Source organism: Bufo gargarizans, chromosome 7, assembly GCF_014858855.1.
Source record: "Bufo gargarizans isolate SCDJY-AF-19 chromosome 7, ASM1485885v1, whole genome shotgun sequence".
NCBI lineage: Eukaryota > Metazoa > Chordata > Amphibia > Anura > Bufonidae > Bufo > Bufo gargarizans.
This window is the reverse complement of record NC_058086.1, coordinates 164,952,216-164,978,569: the sequence shown is the minus strand read 5'-3', so window position 1 is coordinate 164,978,569 and position 26,354 is coordinate 164,952,216. Positions and strand designations below refer to the sequence as shown.

Sequence of the window (26,354 nt, the reverse complement as noted above, 5' to 3'; positions counted from 1 at the left end):
CTGCAGCAGGCACTGCCTATGGGCACAGGGGGCGCTGTTTCTTGGGAAAATTAGGCTACCCATTTTTCTAATACTGATCAAGCCTGCCTCGGGGCCCCTGAAAAGTGCAAATGGGGCCCTAACCTGGGGCGTATGATGTCGTCTTCCTTAGGCTTGTTCTATAGTTTTCTTCAGGATAATTTCCGGGATCTGACGCACCACTTGTATTTCCGTATGTTTCCCTGGCACAAACCAGCAGCTGGACACAGGGATGTACGTGAACCCGGCCCAAGCGATGAAATGCAGCCCTTTACACCCTTGAGGACTCAAAGTACTAAATGGAGACGGATGCAATGGAATCCAACAGCGCCCAAGGCCTCTCACACCAGCCGTGCCAATTGTATCCGGATCTGTGGAGGAAAAAACTGATTTTGCACAAAAGTTCAATCAGTGTCTGCGTTAGGCCTCATGCACACGACCGATGTGTGTTTTGCGGTCCGCAAACCGTGGATCCGCAAAACACGGATGGTGTCCGTGTGCGTTCCGCAATTTTGCAGAACAGCACGGACAGCCTTTAATATAACTGCCTATTCTTGTTCGTAAATAGACAAGATTAGGACATGCTATATTTTTTTTGCGGACCATGGAACGGAAGTGAATGGCTCCGCATCCGAGCCGCCAAAACTGCGTCTCGGATGCGGACCAAAACAATGGCCGTCTGCATGAGGCCTTAGTAGTAGCAGCAGTAGTATTACTAGTAGTAGCAGCAGTAATAGTAGTATTAATAGTAGTAGTAGCAGTAATAGTAGTTGTAGCAGCAGTAATAGTAGTATTAATGGGATTAGCAGCAGTAGTATTAATAGTAGTAGCTGCAGTAGTAGTAGCAGTAGTATTAGCAGCAGTAGTGATAGTAGAAGTAGCAGTAATAGTAGTATTAATAGTAGTAGCAGCAGTAGTATTAATAGTAGTAGCAGCAGCAGTAATAGTAGTATTAATAGTAGCAGCAGTAGTAATAGTATTAATAGTAGTAGCAGTAGTGATAGTAGTAGCAGTAGTAATAGTAGTATTAATAGTAGTAGCAGCATAAGCAGTAGTAATACGAGTAGTAGCAGTAATAGTAGTATTAATAGTAGTGGCAGCAGTAATAATAGTAGTATTAATTTGTAGTAGTAGAAGCAGTAGGAATATTAGCAGCAGCACTAATAGTAGTAGTAGCAGCAACAGTAATAGTAGTAGCATCAGTAGTAGTAATAGTATTATTATTAGCAGTAATAGTAGCATAAGCAGTAGTAGCAGCAATAAGGCCTCTTTCACACGGGCGTCATGTTTTTTTGCCCGGATAAGAGGCGGGTGCGTTGCGGGAAAATGCGCGATTTTTCCGCGCGAGTGCAAAACATTGTCATGCGTTTTGCCCTCGCGTGAGAAAAATCGCGCATGTTTGGTACCCAAACCCGAACTTCTTCACAGAAGTTCGGGCTTGGGTTTGATGTTCTGAAGATTGTATTATTTTCCCTTATAACCATGTTATAAGGGAAATAAATACAGTGAATAGACTGTCACCTAGAACCCATGCGTGAAAATCGCACCGCATCCGTACTTGCTTGTGGATGCTTGCGATTTTCACGCAACCCCATTCACTTCTATGGGGCCTGATTTGCGTGGATTATCGCACCGCAACGCACAAAGAGGAGCATGCTGCGATTTTCACGCAACGCATAAGTGATGCGTGAAAATCACCGCTCATGTGAACAGCCCCATAGAAATGAATGGGTCAGGATTCAGTGCGGGTGCAAAGCGTTCACATCACGCATTGCACCTGTGTGGAAATCTCGCCCGTGTGAAAGGGGCCTAATAGTATCCGCAGTAGTAGAAGTAGTATTAGCAGTAGTATTAGCAATAGTAGCAGTATTAATAGTATTAGTAGCAGTATTTGCAGTGGTGCCGCTGCTCGTGTCGTGTTCCTTTCTATGGGGGCTGCGATGCTCTTGGTTAATTGGTTAAGCTGCTCGTGGTCATGTTGGCGGAGCACGTCGCGCCATCTGCCACCATTGTCTGTTGTTTGGGTTTCTCACCTTAGTGGCCGTCACCCTCATCAAGAAGGAACAGTAATTGATACCAGGAGACGCCAAGAATCTGCGATCCGGGAGGACAGGGCAGGGGCGAGGGGTCTGTGTCAGTCAGCGCCATTTGGGTGGTAGAGCAGCAGCCCCTGTCCACGGCTGCCCCGGGCACTGCGCCACTTACAGGGATTCAGTAGATTATGTCATGTAATGCTGAAATAGAGGCAGTGTACATAAATGCACATGGTGAGAAATGTCGTGTCCCTGAGCGTTACGTAACGGAGCCGCAGCTGGAGGCGGCAGTACCCATACAGGTGCGGTGGACGATGCCCCTGGCCCATACTCACAGGTGACTTATCTGGTGACAGCGCTGTCTGGCGGGAGATGCAGTATATTAGGCAACCAGTGAACAGTCTTTTTGCAGTTGATGTGTTGGAAGCAGGAAACATGAGCAAGCGGAAGGATCTGAGCGACTCTGACGAGGGTCAGCTTGTGATGGTCAGACGACCGGGTCAGAGCATCACCTGGGTGGCCGGACTTGTGGGTGTTCCTGTTGTGTAGTGGTTGGTACCTACCACTGAGAAAGGAGAACCAGTAAACTGGTGACAGGATCATGGACGCCCAACGCTCATTAACGTGAAGGCTAGCCCGTCTGGTCCGATCCCGCAGGAGAGCTACTGTGGAGCAAATTGCTGAAAAAGTTCCTGCTGGATACCTTCATGCCTCGGCGGGTCAGGGACAAATGACAATAATCTGTTTTAATGTTGTGCCCGATCGGCGTAGATTGGGCCTAAGAGGAGGCAGATTAACGGATATGGATGCCGGATTACAAGTCGCAGGGGGAAGAGGATGCTAACTGATCAGAATCATAGCATGGGAAACTATAGTATTGCAGAGCAGCCTCTCTGTTGGGATGGGCCCTCCGGAGCTATCCGTTCTGGGGGTGCCAATGTGAACCTGCCCCCATACTGTCCATGTACCCTAAGGTTCACACATGTGCTCCAGTGGAGGAACAGACTGCTAGAATTCACTGTATCCGGCATATATGCTGGAAAGCGTCCGGATTCCATTACAGTCAATAGGGAAATTGCGGTGCACGGTGGTATCTGGCTAGAAGTTAAAAGTGTAGATGTGAACCCAGCCGTGTAGTATATATAGAGAGGCGGAGATCCCCTTTAGTTAGATGCTCGCTGTTGGAACATTTTACAGCCGCTCTACAAACCACTGATGGGGGATTACGAGTTATACAGAGTGACACACTCGGCTCTGCAGCTCTTGGTGTAATTGATGGCATATTTCACGGCCTCCTTTCTACAGGACGAGTGTGAGGCGGTATAATGCGGTGTGCATCGTGCGTACCCTCGTAGACGCCAGTAGAAGTATTTCCCGTCTTTTTTTGGTGCAGGCGCGCGCTACGTGCTGTTTGGACAGCGAGAGTCGGGGAAGTGGCCGCGTTTTGCTCACTGGAAATAAAAGCTGGAGCAGTGTTGACCCAGCGTATTTACGAGCTCTCCGTACGTTTCTATAGACATCGCTCTTTTTAATTTTTTTCGCAATTGTTTGTTAACATCCTTTAAACTTTCAACCTTTGTTTTGGCACTAGGTGGAGGTCTGACCGGTTCACGGCGCCATCGCACCTCGTCTGTCTGGTGCCCGGTGTGCGGGCGTGCTTAAAGAGACAGGATGCTTTGTTTTTTTATTATGTGGAGTTTCAGGGGAGTTCTTAAAGGGGTTGTTCACCCCCTGAGGACCTTTTCTACCTACCTCCTGCGGTGCTAATCATACTTACCTGATCCCTGCCGCTGGGTTCTGGCTCCTTCGCTGCCCCTGCAGGTCCTGCCCCTGCCCACGTCAACATCCGACGGGTGACGTTCGTCCATGCGTCACTTGATCCAGTGCCATGACCGCTACGGTGTTGACCTACAGAGATGGAGCTGGAACCCAGAGGTGAAGATCAGGTAAATATGATCAGGTCCGGTGTCATTCTCTTACGTGTAGACGTTATGGCTGTATTTTACCTCGCACACGGCGCTGATCTGCCGCTCCCTCTCTGTCCCGCAGGTAAACGACGACTACAGTGTCATCGGACGTTCCCTCTTCAAAAAGGAGACCAACATGCAACTGTTCGTGGGACTGAAGGTGAAGCTGTCGACGGGAGAGGAAGGCACCATAGAAGGAAGCTTCGGCCAGAGCGGCAAATTCAAAATCCGAATCCCAAGTGAGTCCATATGTGGAATTTATCAACGTTCTGTCCAAAAAATTACCGGAATAGCAAACGGTGGTGATATGTCTAAGGCATGTATCGCCAAGTCTTAAGGCTACTTTCGCCCCCTTGCGTTTTCAATTCCGGTATTGAGATCCGGCAGATCTTGTTTTTTGATTTTGCACATCAGGATGCGGTTGTGTGAAATCAAAACGGAAAAAAGTGATCCTTCACTAAATACATTCATACGCTGGCTGGCAGATTTGATTTATTTTTTTTTGGCTACAAAATCATTGACTTACATAGTTTTCAGTGCAAGATCCGTTTTTTTCCCATTTTTATGACCGGACACAAAACCGCAGCTTGCAGATATCCCAATGCATCCTGAATGGATCTCTTTCCATTCAGAATGAATGAGGACTAAACGGAAATGTATTTTTCCGATATTGAGATCCTTTGTCGGAGGACAACAACGCAAGTGTATAAGAAGCCTTAGGATATATGTGGCGGCTCCACGGGACAAGCAGTACTTCAATATATGAGGTTTCGCAGCATTTTTGTTGCTGGAATATCACGGTACTGACCTGCATCAAAGCCCGTGCAGACTGATCGTTCATCTATGGCAGGGATGCCCAACTTGCGGCCCTCCAGCTGTTGCAAAACTACAACTCCCAGCATGCCTGGACAGCCCACAACTGTTGGTTTACAGCAGGGCATTGTGGGAGTTGTAGTTTTAAAACAGCTGGAGGGCCGCAGGTTGGGCATCCCTGATCTATGGCGTTCAGTCCTCTGCCCGCTTAGTAAACTACAAGCAGAGAAGAGGAGACAGATGGAAGAGAATGAAATGGGACTGAAGGATCAGACTACACAAGGTTTGTTTGTAGTCTGTTTCTATGGAAACACAGAAGTCGGCATAGGAGGTGTCTATTCAATACAGGATACTTGTAATTGTTTGCAGCTCTTTAATGTCTATTTGTGGTTTACCTGCTTGGTGCCCGCTTTCCGAGCGTAAGCACAATCCTACGTAAATCTCCTGCTGTTTTGTGCTTGCAGCTCCTATGCAGATCTATGTGTATCTACATTTAGAGTCCATTTATGTTGCGGATTTTCACCTTTGCAATCCATAGGGTGAAATCTGCAAAAAAAAAGTGCAGATTTTGCTTCAAAATTGTGGTAAATCTGCAACAGATTCCATTGAAATTTACATCCCCTGTGGACGTGCCCCAGCAGGGCTGCAGAATCGGAAAGCACAAGGGTTTGTTTGGACACCCCAGCAGGATTTTTTACATGCGTTATTGCGGTATTGCTTCCGAAGGAACAAAATAGGAACTATTTTTTTTTTTTTAAGTAATGCTTTAAAAATAAAAAAAATTGTAAAAAGCAAAAACACACCCGATAGTTTAGCACAGCACCTAAGGATCAGGAGGCCACTTTGTGGGTGCAGACGCCCTCTGCTGAAATGTCTTTTGCTATGACCTCTTTTATCGTCAGGGGGCGCTTTATGTGGACATGGGTTATCTAATCCGGACTACCCCTTTAATATCAGCAATGGTGCACGAGTCTGAAAGACCTGGCTGAGCACAGGATGTGACCCAGGAGTCTTTTTTTTTAGGTTGTCTCTGCTGAGTCTGCAGATTCAGGGCTGTTTAAAGGGTTAACAGGACTTGCGGGGTGGGGGAGGAGGGGTATGATGCAGCACATATTAACGGCAGTTCACATTCCTGCACATGTCAGCGCTGTGTTTAATGGCTCTGCATCCTGTTTGTGGTCTAATTTTATTTAAAGCGATTGATCAGATCCCTGCTCCCGCGGTCTGTCCTACCCCACAGATTGCTTCCATATAGAACTGGAAGGAACCTTTTCCTGACACGGCCTTTGATGGCTAAGTATACCATAGAAGGCTTCATCTGCGCACGCTGGACGCTCCGTGGTCTTCCCCGAGCTTTAGGGCTTTAAACATTTCCTCCTCGCTTCCTCTCCGGTCCATGACCTTGCAAATGAGTATTGCGATGGCAGCGTCTCCCTACTGTTCAGCGCAGAACACTTCAGGTTCCCATGAGGAAAACTGCCTTATTTCCCTAAGCTCTTCAGAATTTTTTGAATATTTTTTGGCTGCAGACAGTAATAATTTGAGTCGGTCTTACCCCGCAGATTGCTTCCATATAGAATTAGAAGGAACCTTTTCCTGACACAGCCTTTAATGGTTAAGTATACCATAGAAAGCTTCATCTGGGCACGGTGGACCCTCTGTGGTCTTCCCCGAGCTTTAGGGCTTTAAACAGACGTGGTATGGAGATCCAACATTTTATATATTTTAAAAGAAATTAAATGTTTTTATGTAAAAAAAGAAGAAGCTTGTGTTACCCTTAAAGGGGTTATCCAAGCCTGGAAATGCCCCCTCTTATGCCCGGGCCCGTTGCTCCCTGCACCGCTCCTGGTACCCGCACGGCCGCCGCTGCTTCTCCCTGTGCGCAGATGAAATCATCTGGTGTCGAGGGAGGGAGGGCAGCCAATGGCAGGCCATGATGGGAGCGATGCTAGGGAGGCTAGTCCCCGTCTGCCATTGGCTGCTCCCCCCCCAGGCACCAGATGTTTTTATCTGTGCACGGGGAGAAGCAGCTGCGGCCGTGCAGGCACCAGGAGTGGCATGGGGAGCCAGGTAAGTTAAATCAGTGTGAGGGGCCCGGGCATATTGGGGGGATGGGGGGGCATTTCCAGGCTCGGATAACCCCTTTAAAGTGTTATGTAAAAATAATTCCGCATGAGGAACTAGTAATTTACTTTACAACAATTGTCCAATTGTGAAGTATTCTCTTGGCTTCATTATAATGGCTCCCCTAGTGTTTAATCTGTATAGCAAATGTACACGTCCACCAACTGAGGTGGTCGCACATGCTCAGTTCCATCCTTCAAATGACACCTGTCATAGCTACTGTTAGAAGTTGTGACGGATACAATGGGAGAGCTGCAGCAGAAAGCATACATCACCCCTAACAAAGGGCAAGCCTCCTGAAATAGGGCCTACCTCCGGAGCTGTTACAGGGAGAGAGGAGCTACAGCAGAAAGGAAGAACAGACTTACTGGTGGTTATCTGGAGCAGATAGGATGTATTCGCTTTGTATACCAGTTTTCTGGCAAAAAATTGTGACTTTTCTCTTCTCCATCATTCTTGTCATGTTTACAAAAAGTGTGCAGGAGGAGACGGAGCCTCTGCAGCCCCACTTATTTTAACATTGCGGCAGAAGAAAATGAGACTGGGTATCTACGCCAGCCCCCTAGTTGGGGGTAAAAAAAAATTCGGCCGCATGCACCAGAATTATTACTTCTTAAAGGGGTCCGTCAGGATTTACATATTGATGACTTTGCTCTGGATAGGTCATCAGAATGACTCCTGCCGCCTTCGCCGATCAAGTGTTTTAAGGAATCCGTGGCGCTCACCAGACCGCCGGTGAGTACCTCGGCCTGCTCGCAGCTTACCAAGCATATCTTGGATGGGACTGAGCTGCACTTAGGTCATGTGACCGATGAACGTGACGTCGCTGACCTAGGAAGAGGCCGAAATGCTCACGGAGGTCATGGCCTATTAGTACAGCTGATCAGCAGGGGTCCCGGGAGTTGGACCCCCACTGACCTGATACTGATTAGCTAAATGGTCATCAATAAGTAAATCTCGGAAAACCCCTTTAATACATCCCCCCCCCCCCCATAGATTGCATGCAAGGGGTTTGAGGAATTTTAGGCAGAAAATGAAGAAATGGGTCATGTGAATCCATTTCACTTTTTGAGTTGTGTTCACCAAAAATTGAAAAATGGGCGTGGTTTACCAGGAGGGCGTGGCTTCCAACTTTTAGTCAGATTTATTAACAATGAAGGCAGAAAATGGTGCAAATTTTGGTGCAAATCTCTGACTGCCCATAGTAGGCATAGATTTTATCTTCTCACATTTTTGCGCCAAATTTATTAAGAGGTATGCTCCTTTTAATCAATTTGCCGCAATTTACCCCTTAACCACCTCCCGACCGCCTAACGCGCCGATGCGTCCGGGAGGTGGTTGATTTGTTCCTCCTGGACGCATCGGCGCGTCATCTCGCGATACCCGAGATTTCCTGTGAACGCACGCAGGCGCGCGTGCTCACGGGAACAGAAGGTAAGCGAGTGGATCTCCAGCCTGCCAGCGGCGATCGTTCGCTGGCAGGCTGGAGATGTGATTTTTTTTTAACCCCTAAAGGTATATTAGACGCTGTTTTGATAACAGCGTCTAATATACCTACTACCTGGTCCTCTGGTGGTCCCTTTTGTTAGGATCGACCACCAGAGGACACAGGTAGGTCAGTAAAGTCGCACCAAACACTACACTACCCCCCCCCCGGTCACTTATTAACCCCTTATAAACCCCTGATCACCCCATATAAACTCCCTGATCACCCCCCTGTCATTGATCACCCCCCTGCAAGGCTCCATTCAGACGTCCGTATGATTTTTACGGATCCATGGATACATGGATCGGATCCGCAAAACACATGCGGACGTCTGAATGGATCCTTACAGGGGGGTGATCAATGACAGGCGGGCGATCACCCATATAGATTCCCTGATCACCCCCTGTCATTGATCACCCCCCTGTCATTGATCACCCCCCTGCAAGGCTCTATTCAGACGTCCGTATGATTTTTACGGATCCATGGATACATGGATCGGATCGGCAAAACACATGCGGACGTCTGAATGGAGCCTTACAGGGGGGTGATCATCCCATATACACTCCCTGATCACCCCCTGTCATTGATCACCCCCCTGTAAGGCTCCATTCAGACGTCCGCATGTGTTTTGCGGATCCGATCCATGTATCCATGGATCCGTAAAAATCATACGGACGTCTGAATGGAGCCTTACCAGGGGGGTGATCAATGACAGGGGGTGATCACCCATATACACTCCCTGATCACCCCCTGTCATTGATCACCCCCTGTAAGGCTCCATTCAGACGTCCGCATGATTTTTACGGATCCATGGATACATGGATCGGATCCGCAAAACACATGCGGACGTCTGAATGGAGCCTTACCAGGGGGGTGATCAATGACAGGGGGTGATCACCCATATAAACTCCCTGATCACCCCCTGTCATTGATCACCCCCCTGTAAGGCTCCATTCAGACGTCCGCATGTGTTTTGCGGATCCGATCCATGTATCCGTAAAAATCATACGGACGTCTGAATGGAGCCTTACAGGGGGGTGATCAATGACAGGAGGGTGATCACCCATATACACTCCCTGATCACCCCCTGTCATTGATCACCCCCCTGTAAGGCTCCATTCAGACGTCCGCATGTGTTTTGCGGATCCGATCCATGTATCCATGGATCCGTAAAAATCATACGGACGTCTGAATGGAGCCTTACCAGGGGGGTGATCAATGACAGGGGGTGATCACCCATATACACTCCCTGATCACCCCCTGTCATTGATCACCCCCTGTAAGGCTCCATTCAGACGTCCGCATGATTTTACGGATCCATGGATACATGGATCGGATCCGCAAAACACATGCGGACGTCTGAATGGAGCCTTACCAGGGGGGTGATCAATGACAGGGGGTGATCACCCATATAAACTCCCTGATCACCCCCTGTCATTGATCACCCCCCTGTAAGGCTCCATTCAGACGTCCGCATGTGTTTTGCGGATCCGATCCATGGATCCGTAAAAATCATGCGGACGTCTGAATGGAGCCTTACAGGCGGTGATCAATGACAGGGGGTGATCACCCATATACACTCCCTGATCACCCCCTGTCATTGATCACCCCCCTGTAAGGCTCCATTCAGACGTCCGAATGTGTTTTGCGGATCCGATCCATGTATCCATGGATCCGTAAAAATCATACGGACGTCTGAATGGAGCCTTACCAGGGGGGTGATCAATGACAGGGGGTGATTACCCATATACACTTCCTGATCACCCCCTGTCATTGATCACCCCCCTGTAAGGCTCCATTCAGACGTCCGCATGTGTTTTGCGGATCCGATCCATGTATCCGTAAAAATCATACGGACGTCTGAATGGAGCCTTACCAGGGGGGTGATCAATGATGGAGGTGATCAGGGAGTCTATATGGGTGATCACCCCCCTGTCATTGATCACCCCCCCCCCCCCCCCCCCCCCCCCGTAAGGCTCCATTCAGACATTTTTTTGGCTCAAGTTAGCGGAAATATATATATTTTTTGTTTGTTTTTTCTTACAAAGTCTCATATTCCACTAACTTGTGTCAAAAAATAAAATCTCACATGAACTCACCATACCCCTCACGGAATCCAAATGCGTAAACATTTTTAGACATTTATATTCCAGACTTCTTCTCACGCTTTAGGGCCCCTAAAAAGCCAGGGCAGTATAAATACCCCACATGTGACCCCATTTCGGAAAGAAGACACCCCAAGGTATTCGCTGAGGGGCATATTGAGTCCATGAAAGATTGAAATTTTTGTCCTAAGTTAGCGGAAAGTGAGACTTTGTGAGAAAAAAAATAAATAAATAAATTTCCGCTAACTTATGCAAAAAAATAAAAATTCTATGAACTCGCCAGGCCCCTCATTGAATACCTTGGGGTGTCTTCTTTCCAAAATGGGGTCACATATGGGGTATTTATACTGCCCTGGCTTTTTAGGGGCCCTAAAGCGTGAGAAGAAGTCTGGGATCCAAATGTCTAAAAATGCCCTCCTAAAAGGAATTTGGACACCTTTGCGCATCTAGGCTGCAAAAAAGTGTCACACATCTGGTATCGCCGTACTCAGGAGAAGTTGGGGAATGTGTTTAGGGGTGTCATTTTACATATACCCATACTGGGTGAGAGAAATATCTTGGTCAAATGCCAACTTTGTATAAAAAAATTGGAAAAGTTGTCTTTTGCCAAGATATTTCTCTCACCCAGCATGGGTATATGTAAAATGACACCCCAAAACACATTCCCCAACTTCTCCTGAGTACGGCGATACCAGATGTGTCACACTTTTTTGCAGCCTAGGTGGGCAAAGGGGCACATATTCCAAAGTGCACCTTTCGCAGGCCATTTTTTACACATTTTGATTGCAAGGTACTTCTCACACATATGGGCCCCTAAATTGCCAGGGCAGTATAACTACGCCACAAGTGACCCCATTTTGGAATAAAAGACACCCCAAGGTATTCCGTGAGGGGCACGGCGAGTTCCTAGAATTTTTTATTTTTTGTCACAAGTTAGCGGAAAATGATGATTTTTCTTTTTTTTCCTTTTTTCCTTACAAAGTCTCATATTCCACTAACTTGCGACAAAAAATAAAAAATTCTAGGAACTCGCCATGCTCCTCACGGAATACCTTGGGGTGTCTTCTTTCCAAAATGGGGTCACTTGTGGCGTAGTTATACTGCCCTGGCAATTTAGGGGCCCAAATGTGTGAGAAGAACTTTGCAATCAAAATGTGTAAAAAATGGCCTGCGAAATCCGGAAGGTGCACTTTGGAATATGTGCCCCTTTGCCCACCTTGGCTGCAAAAAAGTGTCACACATCTGATATCGCCGTACTCAGGAGAAGTTGGGGAATGTGTTTTGGCGTGTCATTTTACATATACCCATGCTGGGTGAGAAAAATATCTTGGTCAAATGCCAACTTTGTATAAAAAAATGGGAAAAGTTGTCTTTTGCCAAGATATTTCTCTCACCCAGCATGGGTATATGTAAAATGACACCCCAAAACACATTTCCCAACTTCTCCTGAGTACGGCGATACCAGATGTGTGACACTTTTTTGATGCCAAGGTGGGCAAAGGGGCACACATTCCAAAGTGCACCTTTCGGATTTCACCGGTCATTTTTTACACATTTTGATTGCAAAGTTCTTCTCACACATTTGGGCCCCTAAATTGCCAGGGCAGTATAACTACCCCACAAGTGACCCCATTTTGGAATGAAGACACCCCAAGGTATTCCGTGAGGGGCATGGCGAGTTCCTAGAATTTTTTATTTTTTGTCGCAAGTTAGTGGAATATGAGACTTTGTAAGAAAAAAATAAAAATAAAAAATCATCATCATTTTCCGCTAACTTGTGACAAAAAATAAAAAGTTCTATGAACTCACTATGCCCATCAGCGAATACCTTAGGGTGTCTACTTTCCGAAATGGGGTCATTTGTGGGGTTTTTCTACAGTTTGGGCATTGTAGAACCTCAGGAATCATGACAGGTGCTCAGAAAATCAGAGCTGCTTCAAAAAGCGGAAATTCACATTTTTGTACCATAGTTTGTAAACGCTATAACTTTTACCCAAACCATTTTTTTTTTTTGCCCAAACATTTTTTTTTTTATCAAAGACATGTAGAACAATAAATTTGGCGAAAAATTTATATATGGATGTCGTTTTTTTTGCAAAATTTTACAGCTGAAAGTGAAAAATGACATTTGTTTGCAAAAAAAATCGTTACATTTTGATTAATAACAAAAAAAGTAAAAATGTCAGCAGCAATGAAATACCACCAAATGAAAGCTCCATTGGTGAGAAGAAAAGGAGGTAAAATTCATTTGGGTGGTAAGTTGCATGACCGAGCGATAAACGGTGAAAGGAGTGTAGTGCAGAAGTGTAAAAAGTGCTCTGGTCATGAAGGGGGTTTCAGCTAGCGGGGCTGAAGTGGTTAATCAATTTGCCGCAATTTACCCCTTTTTTTGCGGAACCATTCATTTCAATGGGTCCGCAAAACAAATGTAAGTTACTTCGTGTGCATTTCGGTTCCCTATGTCTGGTCCGCACAATATTGTAACATGTCCTATTATTGTCCACAATATGGACAAGGATACAACTTTTCTATTTTCTATTCCGGGATGTACACGGACATCATCTGTATTTTTTGCGGATCACAAAATACATACGGTCGTGGGCATGAGGCCTTATTAGAATCTCCGTGTCTTATAGTATGTCCCTGTTAGGTGTCACAGCTTCTCCGGTCAGTGTGTTTTATTTTTTATTGGAGAGGATGTGTAAATGTCCTACATGTGTGATACTGCAAGGGTAGGTTCAGACAGCGGATTTTGGGTGCATATTTCAGCACGGATTTGGGGCAAAAAAACGCGCCAAATCTGCTCTGAGAGTGGTTCCTTCCAATGCGAGGCTGCGCTGCAGTTCATGTGGATGAGGGTTTATGCCGCACGGTTTTCATGACCATGCCGAGAATGTAGAGCAGGGATGGCCAACCTGTTGTAAAACTACAACTCCCACCATGCCCTGCTGTAGGCTGATAGCGATAGGCAGTCTGAGCATGCTGGGAGTTGTAGTTTTGCAACAGCTGGAGAGCCGCGGGTTGGCCAGCCCTGATATAGAGGTCCATTCTTGGAGCAGTTACCGTGAGGACCCTTCGCAAAGCCGCGGTGGAAGCCTTTGCGTGGTTTAGGTGCACATGAAAAGCGCAGCGGCTTCTGCCATGGGATAAACGTAGGATTTTGTCGCGGCAAAATCCTCCATGTGAACCTTCCTTAACAGAATGACCGAAATGCACGGGAAGATAAAGCCGTGGCATTGAGAAGGTCCATTGACCTCCCGGAGGTTCGTCACCGCGCTATGAAGATGTGGAGGGAATACAGCGTTCGAGCAGGATGGGCATTGATGTCAGCCGCTGCTTCCGCCTTTTTGAAGTAATCAATTGCAGTCAAGTGACTTGATGAAATTACGGTGTCACAATGTCGGCCCGGTCTTTTGTGGAGATCACATTTTTTAATTTTTTTATCTGGGACCGGCTGATGTTCGTCAAACTAATCATGCAGTTCTCCGTACAATAGTCTTCTAAAGAGCTCTATATCCCCGTGAATGAAGGATTTTTTATTTTTTTCTGACTCTTTTATAATCCAGGTTTAAAAAATAGTTTCCTCTAGCGGAAGGAAGGAGCCAAATGATTAAATTGCAAATGTGCATGGAATAAAATGATGTCGCCATAATACGCATTGTAGCAGAATCGTGGATTTCGGGCTTAAGACCGGGAAGTTCCTCATTGTGGAGCGCGGACGGATAAGTAAGATGGATATATTGCAGGAGAAGGATCAAACTCTTCTCGGGCGCGATCCAGTTGTACAAATTGTCTTTGCAGCGGAGTTAAGATAGTATGACATGAAAGGAGATAAGTTCATTAGAGGCTTGTTGAACCAGCTCATGAACATCATCCTTCAGCGCACTCCGACCACTTTCTGGCGGCAGTCATTTAACCATATTGATTGCCCAACCAAACAGATATTCCCCATGCACCCGCGTTAAAAGGGGAATTTCGGCGAGACTGTCAGCAGTCTCCTTGGTTATCAGCTTAATACGAACACATCATATTACCTTTAAGAAAATGCATTGGATAACTGTTTGCATAAGTGTGTAACTCTGTAATCGACTCCCTTTGTCTTATTTCTGTACCCTCCTGCGACCTTATGCAAGTCGTCTGCGCGCTTTTAAAGACATGAATGCTTTTTTATTTTTATTAGTTATTATTATTTTTATTTTTTTTGCTTTACTTTAAAATTGTCAAAACCCGGCATCCCTTTGGGCCTGCTGCATTAAAAGGGTTGTTCTTTCAATTGGATTTTTTGGAAAGGTTTAGGATGGTGTCAAGTAATTAGGTAAGACATATTGACCATACTGACCTGCCACTCCTGTTCTGTGGCTTCCTGGGCCCCCATGACACACAGGAAACAACTCTTCAGCCAATCACTGGCTGAGGCGGGGCTAAGAAGCTTTGGAACGGGAACAGCGGGAGATCGGTAAGGTGAGTGTGATGGATTTTATTACGCTCACCTTTCTTTCTGAGCCTTTTTTTTTTTTTTTTTTAAACAACTTTTAGACACTAAGACGATACCTTTAATTATTCATAAATAGATGTGCATAAAGATAATTTATTTTACAATTATATTACAAAACAGTACAAAAACACACAAAACATTTATCTACATACACTCACATATGCAAAGATGTCCCGTATAAGGATAAAAGGGGCAAAAAAAGAGGGGGGGGGGGGGGTTAGTTGGTGGGTCAAGGATTGCTTTCCTTAAAAACATCTGGTAATTGGTGCCCAATACTTATATTAGGGGCTGGTTCTCCGCCCAGATCTTCCGGATAATTTAATTACAAGTATACAGGAGCCTTAGGGGTGTCCCAGAATGACAACTTATACAACCTCCTATACACAGGTTAGGTTAGAAGTTCTTGGTGGGGTCCAACCAAACGAGGTCCTGTGTCACCCCCGACTTCACAGGTATGGGCTGGCAGTCATGCATGCCCACTGCACTTTACATAAAGTCTATGGGACTACGAAAAACAGCCGAGTAGAGCCCTCAGCTAACCCGGCAGTCCCCCAGACGGAATGAATGAGACAGGGTGTGCGTGCTCACCCACCACTCACCACCACAGGACCCTCATTCTCATGATCACTTTGGGATCCCAGCCATTGGGCCCCCACCGATCAATCACTTACCACCTATCCTGTGGATGGGGAGATATGTTGTCACTTTAGGACAACTCTTTTAACTACTATAGGTCTCCCACCACTCACGGAAATAGCCACATTTGGACGTTGGTGCCAGTGTGTTTAAACACCCTATAGAAGGTGTATAGCAGTTAAAGGGGTCCTTTCACTTCAGCAAATAGAATTTATCATGTAGAGAAAGTTAATACAAGGCACTTACTAATGTATTGTGATTGTCCATATTTCTTCCTTTGCTGGCTTCATTCATTTTTCCATCACATTATACACTGCTTGTTTCTATGGTTACGACCACCCTGTAATCCATCAGTGGTGGTCGTGCTTGCACACTATAGGAAAAAGTGCCGGCCTCTCTGGTGGTCAGGACTGTAGGAGCACACAGGCACACATGCGCAGCAGCTCCCGTTCTGCCCACCTCGTATCCGCTCTGCAGCGGTGGCCGAAACCCCTGGAAACGAGCAGTGTATAATGTGATGGAAAAATGAATCCAGCCTGAAAAAGAGGCAATATGGAGAATCACGATATATTAGAAAGTGCCTTGTATTAAAGGGGTTATCCAAGACTATAAACTGCTCTCCCATATGCCGGGCCCCTCACCGATTGTCCACCACTCACAGGTCGCATTGCAATAGACATCCAGTCCGAATGCTGCCAGTAAACTGGGCACGGCTATTTATGGTGGGTGCTAGGGATGAGTGAATCGACTTCTTCGGATGAAACATCCGAAGTAGATTTGCATAAAACTTCTTTAGAATACTGTACGGAACGAGCGCTCCGTACAGTATTAGAATGTATTGGCTCCTATGAGCCGAAGTTATTACTTTGCGAAGTCTTGCAAGACTTCGGGTAATAAGTTAAGAAATTCCAAGCTCCCATAGAAGTACCACAGTGGTACTTCTATGGGAGCTCCGAGAACAGCCGAGTCAATGTGCATGCTGGGAGTTGTAGTTTCACAACATCTGGGGTGCCGGAGGTTGCTAATATAGTCCCGAACTTGTGGCTGTCCGGTTCCCAGGCGAAAGACTGTCAGGACTTGCTGCAAGTTGTAGTTATTGCGAAAGCTGGAGAACTCCAAGCAGCAAGACATGGCTGCTCCCTTCCAGAAACAGCGCCACACCTGTCCACGAGTCTGGTATTGCAAATTTGCACCGTTTTTTTAATTTTATTTTGCGAAGGCAGCCATGTATTTTTAAGTGCTGGAAAATTTATTTAACAATTAGTTGTCTTTAAAGTGGAAACCCCCTTTAATCAAATGTAATAATTCCCGGAGGACAGACCCCAGACAATGTGTTCACAGATCAGACAGGGTAATTGTCCGGGCTTGTAAGCTGTCACATGTATTTCTCTTACAAAAACACTTAATATCTCATCCGTCTCGTTGTCACTGTTGACAAATGGTCGTATTACAGCCTTAAACTTGGAGAGAATTATTACAGGAGGACGGGCCCCTTGGGAACGGCCGTATGGACGTGGTGGAACAGCTGAGGTCAGGACCTTGGCCGCACGGCAGCTCCTGCCAGGTGCAGTCCCTCCTGGTCATGCCAAGACCCATTGCACACATTGGAACAGTTTCGTCTTCCTGCACCTGCGATTTTCAGTCTGATGCCCCCTCGTCCCCGACTCTCGCCCTCATTTCCTGTTCTGTTGACTCTCCAGACAATCATTAGAAAACATCGTTTCGGGAGTTTGCGTTAATGGCAGCAATTGAGATAATTTTAGGAAATGGCTCATCTGCATCTCTCCGAGTGTTTCCCAGCTCCCACAGAGCAGACGGTAAAGTTGAGATTGCAAAGCGAGGAAAAAAGCCTTCTATAAATTTGGTGGTTTGTGGAGATTCGTTGGAACGGCAGACAGTATGAGGCACCAATAGGGTACTGAGGCACAAGGTGCAGGAGGCATTTAGTGCCATGGCCCCTTCAAATAGCTGACTGGCAGGGAGGCAAGAGTTGGACCTCCACCGATTTAGATACTGGTGGCCTATCCTCAGGTCATGCCAATATTCTAAACCCATAAAAAATGCTTTAAGCATAAAATTCTAGCTACAGACAACTTCCACTAGGGGCAGCGTACTGCAGGCACTCCCCCTAGTGGTGGCTGCAGGTAACCAGACTTTTATCAGACCAGAACCTGGCTTTTTGTCAGTACCCTGCCAACTTATAAAAACATACTGCCCCGTGCTTTCCACGTGATCTCTTTCTGTTTGTGACTGCATGTGACTCTCTCCAGTGTAGTTTATGGGGGTTGCGAACCGCTTGGCTATTTCCATCAGCTTTAATGGAGAAGGCCTCATGCATGAGCTGCCTCTTCATCTTCTCTCCTAAAGTGGGGGTTCCAATCTGTCGCATATTTATGACGTATTGATATGGAGCAGTACATCTCGTCCTCTCGATCGGGGTCTCCTGGAATTGACCCCGATCCTGACCTCGGCCTTGGTTCTGATCTTGCTTCGGCTCCTGGCTCCATTCCTTTCTCATCTCGCCTTCTGACACCCTGACTACTCTCCTGGTTCCTATCCTTGGCTCCGTCCCTGACTACCCTGCTGCTGACTGTGTGGCTATTTTGAAAATCCTCCGGCAGGGACAATAGGGAAGACCAAGGGATTCCTAAGGCCCTGGAACCCAGTCTCGTCCGCAGCAAACAGATCACATCCTACAGAATTCACATCCCGGATACATGACTGTAACAAAATTCAAATGAAAAGTGTACAAATTTTTTGGACAATTTTTAAATGTTTTTTTTTTTATAATTATTATAAGCTTTTACTGAACAAGTCATTGAAAAAAAGTTGCATTTTATATAAAAAAATATATATATAAAATGGAAATTCACAGCAGGTTCAGATGCAGGCCCTGGTGCCGTAGGCCATGGTAAGTGTGGCACACATGGGCACTACCCAATGGCGACGTACTGAGATCCATGGGGTCTAGGTTCCTCTTCTCCCCCCTGCAGTCCTGATACTTTTGTTACTGGCTGTCAATATCCATGCTGGGACAATGGCACCTCTGTACAATTTCCAGGGTGATAACAGCTCCTTCGGCTTTCCGCTTGGCCGGCCCATTGTATTAGGGTCTTAAAGGGGAGTATCAATGTGCAAGGCAAACCGACAGACATGACAGGTTAGAATAACTCCAAAACAGCGGCTTTCTCATGGTGACCGGCCCTGAGATAAGTGTCTCCTTTGGCAGCCTGGATAACATGACCTGTATATTGATACTTTAGTCTAGCGAGTCCCTCTAATTAAAGCTGTCTGAGTCTCACCCCCCCAATGCCGCTCTTCAGACTTTCTCTTCTTTATAAGACAAGGCCCATCAGAACTTTCTCTGACCCCTGGCCGGTTGTAAATATGCAGGGGAGAGGTCTCAGTCAAAGCCATCCGGGATAGCGAGGTCTTGCTTTAATAAGTGTGGGATTGATGTCTTTCACGGTTCAGGGGTTAGGTAAACATGGGGGGGCTTTGGTTCAAGGCTCTTCACGTTCAACTGTTTATTTATATGGATCGAAAAAGTTAGCAGAACCTTTCTGACATCTCTGGGGAGGCTCCTTGACCAGGCTGTAACCTTCCTCTTCTGGCCAGAAGACCAGTCCTTTGGTGCCATACTCCCTTTAGAAAGCTGGGACCCCCTGCCACCCACCCTTCCCCCCCCCAAAAAAAAAAAAAAAAAAAAAAAATCCATCCTTCTGCTGGAGATATGATTTAGATTCAATATTATTCCAGCTGAGCCGGTCATTGTAAGCAAGAGGCTTAACCAGCCCCGATCATAATCCGTAAGACCAACAACAATGTAGAGGCTGTGATCCACAAATTACCTAAATAGAAATACAATGTGTCCATAGTGTAATAATCTCCATATAGCATCAGGATTCTGCGCAGCTCCGGGCCCTGCTCATGCGCTTTTGCTGCTGTGGCCGGATATTATACGCAGGTCAGACTTTCTCAACTTCAGTTCTTAAAGGGGTTGTTCTAAGAGTTAAGCTGACCCTCTAACTACAATATAGGGGATTGTGGGGGAGATGACCACTTGGACCAATCACAAGAAGAGGGATCCTTTTCTCCCCTTCCCGTTGGAATGGAGTGGCGGTCGAGTATGCGCGCTGCCACACCGTTCATTGGTGGAGCCAAGTACAGCTCCCCACTATCTCCGGTAGCCCCATAGAGATGAATGAAGCAGCAGCAGTGCACATGCACGACCACCAGTCAAGTCTTAAGGGAGGACACAGGATGCCTCCCATTCTCATGCTCCCCACCAATCAGACGCTTATTATCCCCTTTATGTACTGACAACAGGTCCCCCCCCAATTTCTAGCGCGTGTCGACAGAAACCTGATGAAATGTCCATCCTCAATTATGCTCTAGTTAAGTTTATAATATACTTTTATAGGAGGGAAGACCGCTGTATTAATGACACTGATGAAATTCTGGCCATCAACAGCCACCACTAGAGAGAGCTCAAGAGCTTACTGCAAACTGTTTATACTGTTTCACAAATGAAACGGTGTGCAGCGAGCGCCCTCTACTGGTGGCTGCAGGAAGCTAGAATGTTTCAATTTCACTCTAGGTCTATAAAGGGGATTTGGAGCTCTGTCAGAAAAATCCAAATGCTATAAAATATATTAAAGGGGTCTGAGACAAACCGTGCTGTGCTCTTCTAACCTGTAGAGGGAAGAGCAGTACATACCATGTGTCAAGCTGGCGTTTCCTTCCTGTTCGTTACAGTCGCGTCACCTTTTCTACTGTGATTTCAGTGCTTCCGGTACGATCCCGTTCAGAAGTGCTTTTCTGTCTTCCTGCCCTCGGCAGTCAAAAGAGCTTTATTTCTGACTTCACTATCGACTGCAGCCAAGAAGACTTTGTGAGGGCCGGCCTCCCTTCCTGGCGCATGTGCAGCAGGATACTTGTACTGCGCATGCACCGGGACTGCTTCAATAAACGTCATTCTTTACGTCACTGGAAGGCTTCTGTATTTCTGCGGTCATGGCTGACCTCACCGTTCACTGCTCCCAGGAGGCTTCTCTGAGAAGCCCATGCTGGACTCTGCAGTGCACCCAAGATCTATGTACATTCATAGAAATCTGGCATGGAGGGAATGATAGATTCTCCCCTAAGTTTGTGCTGTGAACTTGTTGGACAGGATCAGTAATTCTGCTCCCCTGTCCCTTCAAATTTTTCTTGGACTGTCAGAATGCCTTAAAGGGGTTATCCGACACTAACAAATACTCCCCCCTAGAATTCTGCTTACCTGGCTTCCTGGTCACAGCACCGCCACTGGCAGACGAGGTAGAGTCTCCCGAGCATGGAGGGTGACACTAGGAAGGCTTGTCCCCATCACCACCTGCCATTGGCTGCACCGAAACCCCCCCCCCCCCCACCACCGCGCACGGGGAGAAGCAGCAGCGGCGGCGCAGGGGGAAAGGTAAGTAGAATTAGTGTGAGGGCCCGGCATATTGTGGAGCATTTGTTAGTGTCGGGTTACCCCTTTAATGGTCTGGAATAGTCCCTACCAGGCCCACGGATGCTGATCCATCGGTATATTGATATATTTTTTATAGATGTATGTATACGTTATATATATATATATTCTTCACACATACTTTTACAGCATTTAATGGAGAAACATCTGACCGAAATAAAAGAAGTAAAAGTGAAAGATAACAAAAAAATTACTAAAAAGTCCCCCCCTCCGACCTTTCAAAGCAGCTCCGCACTTAATAGAAACTTATATTTGTAAGCTAATGCAATCACTTATCCGTAAAGATAACGCCCGCCTGTTCCCTTCTCTCTCCTTGTTCCCACTATCGCGTGAACGCTGATAAAACGAAAACAAAAGGAGCAGGTTGTTTTCAGTAGAACGAACATATTATATTTCCTAAATATTTCCTATCTTGAAGTGGGGGGGGGGGGTTTCTCGAGGTGTTTGCGGTTTCCTGTGAATGCAGTATCTGAGTATATCATCTCGTGAAACAAAACGGAATTTTAAACCGCACTTCTGAAAAGAGAGTGGAAAATATGGTAGGAAACGAAGTTCTCGAGGTAATTGCTGATAGCAATAAAGTTTTCTTTCTCTCCCGCTCCGGGTTGTATTTATTCATCTACAAAGTGGCTTCAAAGTTTTTATTTTTCATTTTAAATAAATTAAAACAATTTTAGATGCAGAAACTTTTATTGTAGAAGGAAAAAAATAACAAAATCTATCCTTTTGTTAGTGGGAGCCGTGCAATGAGAATTCACGCCTGTGCTATTTAAAGGGGTTTTTCGCTCCTTTGTACAAGATGTTTAATTATCGTGTAATGAAAAGTTCTGCAAGTTTCCAAAGTTCTTTGGGGGTCATTTATGAAGAGATATGTGCCACTTTTTGGCCTATATCTGTCACAGATTGCAACGCAAAGGTTATTTTCCCAGCAATTTGCAACTTTTCCCCTTTTTCTGCCGCTCACCCCAGGTCTAAAAAAAGGGGCCGTGGCTTGGGCGGGGGAAAAGGGCGGCCCGGCAGGCTCGTCTCATTTTAACATTTTCTACACCTGTTTTAGGCGTAGAAAATGATCTGAATCTATGCCAGCAAGGGAGCTGACGTAGATTTAGACAAGTGTAAAGTTCGTCTAAGTTATGTAGGGGCCGGTGTATTTGCAGTGGTGGCAGTGGCCGCTTCCGATCGGAGCCCTAGCAGTGAAATGGCGGGGCTCCGATCGGTTACCATGGCAGTCGGGACGCTACTGAAGCCCTGGCTGCCATGGTAAGCTCCCTGCTGCTGTGTGCACAAAGCACAGCGCAGCAGGAAGAGTGTAAGATCCTATTCACCCTAATAGATCTCTAATAAGGTGAACAGGATAAGGGTTCTAGCCCCCTAAGGGGGCTAATAGTTAGTAAGTAAAAAAGAAAAAGATAAAAAAAAACACCAAAATATTAAAAGTTTAAATCGCCCTTTTTCCCAATTCTACATCTAATAAACATATTACATATCGCCACCTCCCAAAAAGTCCAAACTATTAAAATATTTAAAAAATCTCCTATGCAGTGAACGCCGTAAGTAAGATGTAAAAAATTTAAGAAACACGCGATTCGCCATTTCTTTATGACCTTTTTCCTCTAAAAAATGGGATGGGACTGTTCTATCATGGGCCGGAAGTTCCATAAAATGCGGAATGCACACGGCTTTTTTGATGTTTTCTTTTTCTTTCGCGTGGTATCAAATGGTATCGATTATCGCAATAATTTTTTATGGTATCGAAATCGAATAAAAATTTTGGTATCGTGACAACCCTAGTTAGTAATATATGTAAAAACGTACAAAAAAAGGAGCACTACTTTAAATAAAATCTCATCCACTTTGCTGGTACTGTAAACAGTTTGTATTTTCAGCATGCATTTCCGTTGCAGACAATCCGCAGGGTTTGCGCCACATGCGGCCGTTCTGTAATAGTTTATTTGACACTTTGAACAATTTGTTGGCCCAGAGTGACAAACGATCGGAGTCGGGGGTCTTTAGTCTGTTGTTGGCCGCCTCAGTCAGGACATGACGTGTGGACTGCTGCCATTCCCCCCTCAGCAGCGCTCCGCTGACATCCTATATCGCTGCACTCGCTCGGCTTTGAAGATAACTTGATGTTATATTCCCTCATAATGAAGGCGGGGATAATAAAGCTTGATTTACACATTCCCTGCGGACTCTGCTATTCTTGGAGGTTTTTCTTGGAAGTAAAACTAAAACCGCTTTTTTCAGATGAATTGTGAACTTACGCGGCCCGTATCCTGCCGGAGGTGCTTTTACATCATGTTCACGTACAGTACACGCCGGAGCCGCGCAGCTTTATGTGATCTGAGTACGAGGCACGTACAGGAGGGAAATGTGCAAAAATAAAAACAAAAACGGAAAGTGATGGCAAATGTCCCACAGAATCAAGACGTTTGGAAAAGCTACACAGATAAAAGGTTGACATCAATTCATCAGTTTTCCCACCGGTGTCATGATGATATATTGAGGCCTGGCCGATGGGACTACTTTAATGCCTAGAATGGGCAGCCTTTTTTCCCCCCAAAAACAGCGAGCATCAAAATCGCAGCGTAGCGCGCGGCTGGAAGTGGTGCTCTTCATATGGGACCACTTCTGTTTTAGGTTTATTGGCCCCTTATATCCCTTACTTCCTCCATCAGTAGAAAACTCTCCGGCTCGCCATCATTACACATATGTCAATCAGATTGGATCGCTCGGACTGGCCTGCGAGCAAAGTGAGTCAGTCTATTAACCCTCTGTCTGCTGTGCGTTATTTTTCCCTTGCCAGAGGCGCTCGCTCATGTCCAGAAGTTTATTTTTATTTCCTTTAGTACAGTAAACTATAATATACCGTATCTATCAATCTATCTAAATACACAGAAATGGCAGCACCGGAGAAGAAAATACAAAACGAGCCAAAGGCGACGTGACTAAATCCCAATAGGTAAAACAAGCAAAAAAGGCAGCACACTGCAAAATGTAAAAAAAATAAAAAGATCTTTTATTAACTTTTTTTTGCAATTTGGAGTGTGCTGCCCTTCTATCTACCTAATATCTATCTGTATTTAATATGTATCTCTCTCATATCTATCTAAGGGCTCATGCACACGACCGTATGTATTTTGCGGTCCGCAAAAAATACGGATGACGTCAGCTGGCCCCTAATAGAACAGTCCTACCCCTGTCCATTATGCTGACAATATTAGGACATGTTCTATAATTTTACGGAGCGGACATATGGAAACGTAATGCACACAGAGTAACTTTGTTTTTTTTTTGCGAACCCATTGAAAAGAATGGTTCTGCATACAGTCTGCAAAAAAAAAAACAGAACACACACGGAAAGAAAATATGTTAATGTCCATGAGCCCTAATATCTGTCTGTGTTTAATATCTCTCTCTTTCTCATATCCATCTGCTAGCTATCCATCCATCCATCTATCATGCTGTAGCTTATATCTATCTCCTATCTACGGTATCTATCTATCTACGGTATCTATCTATCCATCCATCTATCATGCTGTAGCTTATATCTATCTCCTATCTACGGTATCCATCTATCTACGGTATCCATCTATCTACGGTATCCATCTATCTACGGTATCCATCTATCTACGGTATCTATCCATCCATCTATCATGCTGTAGCTTATATCTATGGTATCTATCTATCTACGGTATCTATCTATCTACGGTATCTATCTATCTACGGTATCCATCTATCATGCTGTAGCTTATATCTATCTCCTATCTACGGTATCCATCTATCTACGGTATCCATCTATCTACGGTATCCATCTATCTACGGTATCCATCTATCTACGGTATCTATCCATCCATCTATCATGCTGTAGCTTATATCTATGGTATCTATCTATCTACGGTATCTATCTATCTACGGTATCTATCTATCTACGGTATCCATCTATCATGCTGTAGCTTATATCTATCTCCTATCTACAGTATCTATCTACGGTATCTATTTATCTACAGTATCTATCTCCTATCTACGGTATCTATCATGCTGTAGCTTATATCTATGGTATCTATCTATCTACGGTATCTATCTATCTACGGTATCTATCTATCATGCTGTAGCTTATATCTTCTGTTTTCCCTTGTAGCCCCTTAAGCACAGAGCAGACTAATATTCGGAGGCTCCGGTAATGGAAGTGAATGTCTGCAGACCTGCCTGTTTACTTTTACAAGGGCATCTAAAGGACATCCCGACTCTCTTATGGTTTGCCGAGAGCAAACAAGCAGATCTCTAACTTCCGCGTTTCCATCCGTTTTAGCGTGTTTTTTGTTTGCATATATTTGCTTTTTCTGCTCACCATAATAAGCATTAAGACACGCTGTGGGAACGTCACTCCTAATACAGTAGGTAGTGGGAAAAACCGTAGAAGTCCCAGACATGAATTATCAAGCAGCTGACATTTGACCTCCCTTTATCTCGAGTCGTTCTTAAGTGACAGCTCGTCTTGAGTGTCGTGCCCACGTCAGACTATAGAGGCTTTGGTTGAACTGGTCACTGCCACTTTCTGCTGGGAATGAAGGGTTTACATCCAGGTTCATGCCCTTCATCGGAAGCCTACAAAAGGGGGGGCATTTGGCTGCAGGCCAGGGAATAGACTTCTTAGCAGACAAGTGGAGTCTTTAAAGCGGGATCGGCATTCTCTGAGGTCCACAACGTCCAACCATCACCCCCAGATACTATTACTACATGTGTATGGCGAGATAAAGAAAAACATAATTGCAAAGAACCTTATTGGTGGATGTCCTAGGCCCTGGATTTTCAATATATTGGCCACAAGATATACAAGTCTGTGGTTATATCGGGGTTAGTAGCTTGTAATTAGTTACATCTGTATGTTTTGTAACTAAAGCCAGTCATATACATTAGATAGCCGTCGATCAACAGTCTATCCCGATCCTCAATGTGCATTTCTATTTCATCGAGGAAGGAAATTTGCTGTTTTTTAAGACTCCTCCGTCCCCTCGAGACACTGCGGTATATGTGGTATCTATCCGTACAGTGCTCCAATGTCTACGAGCTCAGCTCCCATGGGCCGGTAGTATTTGTACTTGTACATCGTGACTTCCACCACGAGAGTAGGAAGATTCCCTGTAATGTGCCAGCTCAATGGC

The 26,354-nt window shown here is 45.6% G+C and overlaps 1 protein-coding gene across 1 annotated transcript in view; it reads left to right on the top strand.

The window, feature by feature from the left end:
• EEFSEC (eukaryotic elongation factor, selenocysteine-tRNA specific) overlaps nt 1–26,354 on the top strand; it is a 141,540-nt gene that overhangs the window by 91,099 nt on the left and 24,087 nt on the right. Inside the window, exon 6 of the mRNA XM_044302205.1 lies at nt 4,101–4,257. Coding sequence (XP_044158140.1) covers nt 4,101–4,257 — 157 coding nt within the window. The remainder of the gene's footprint in view (nt 1–4,100; nt 4,258–26,354) is intronic.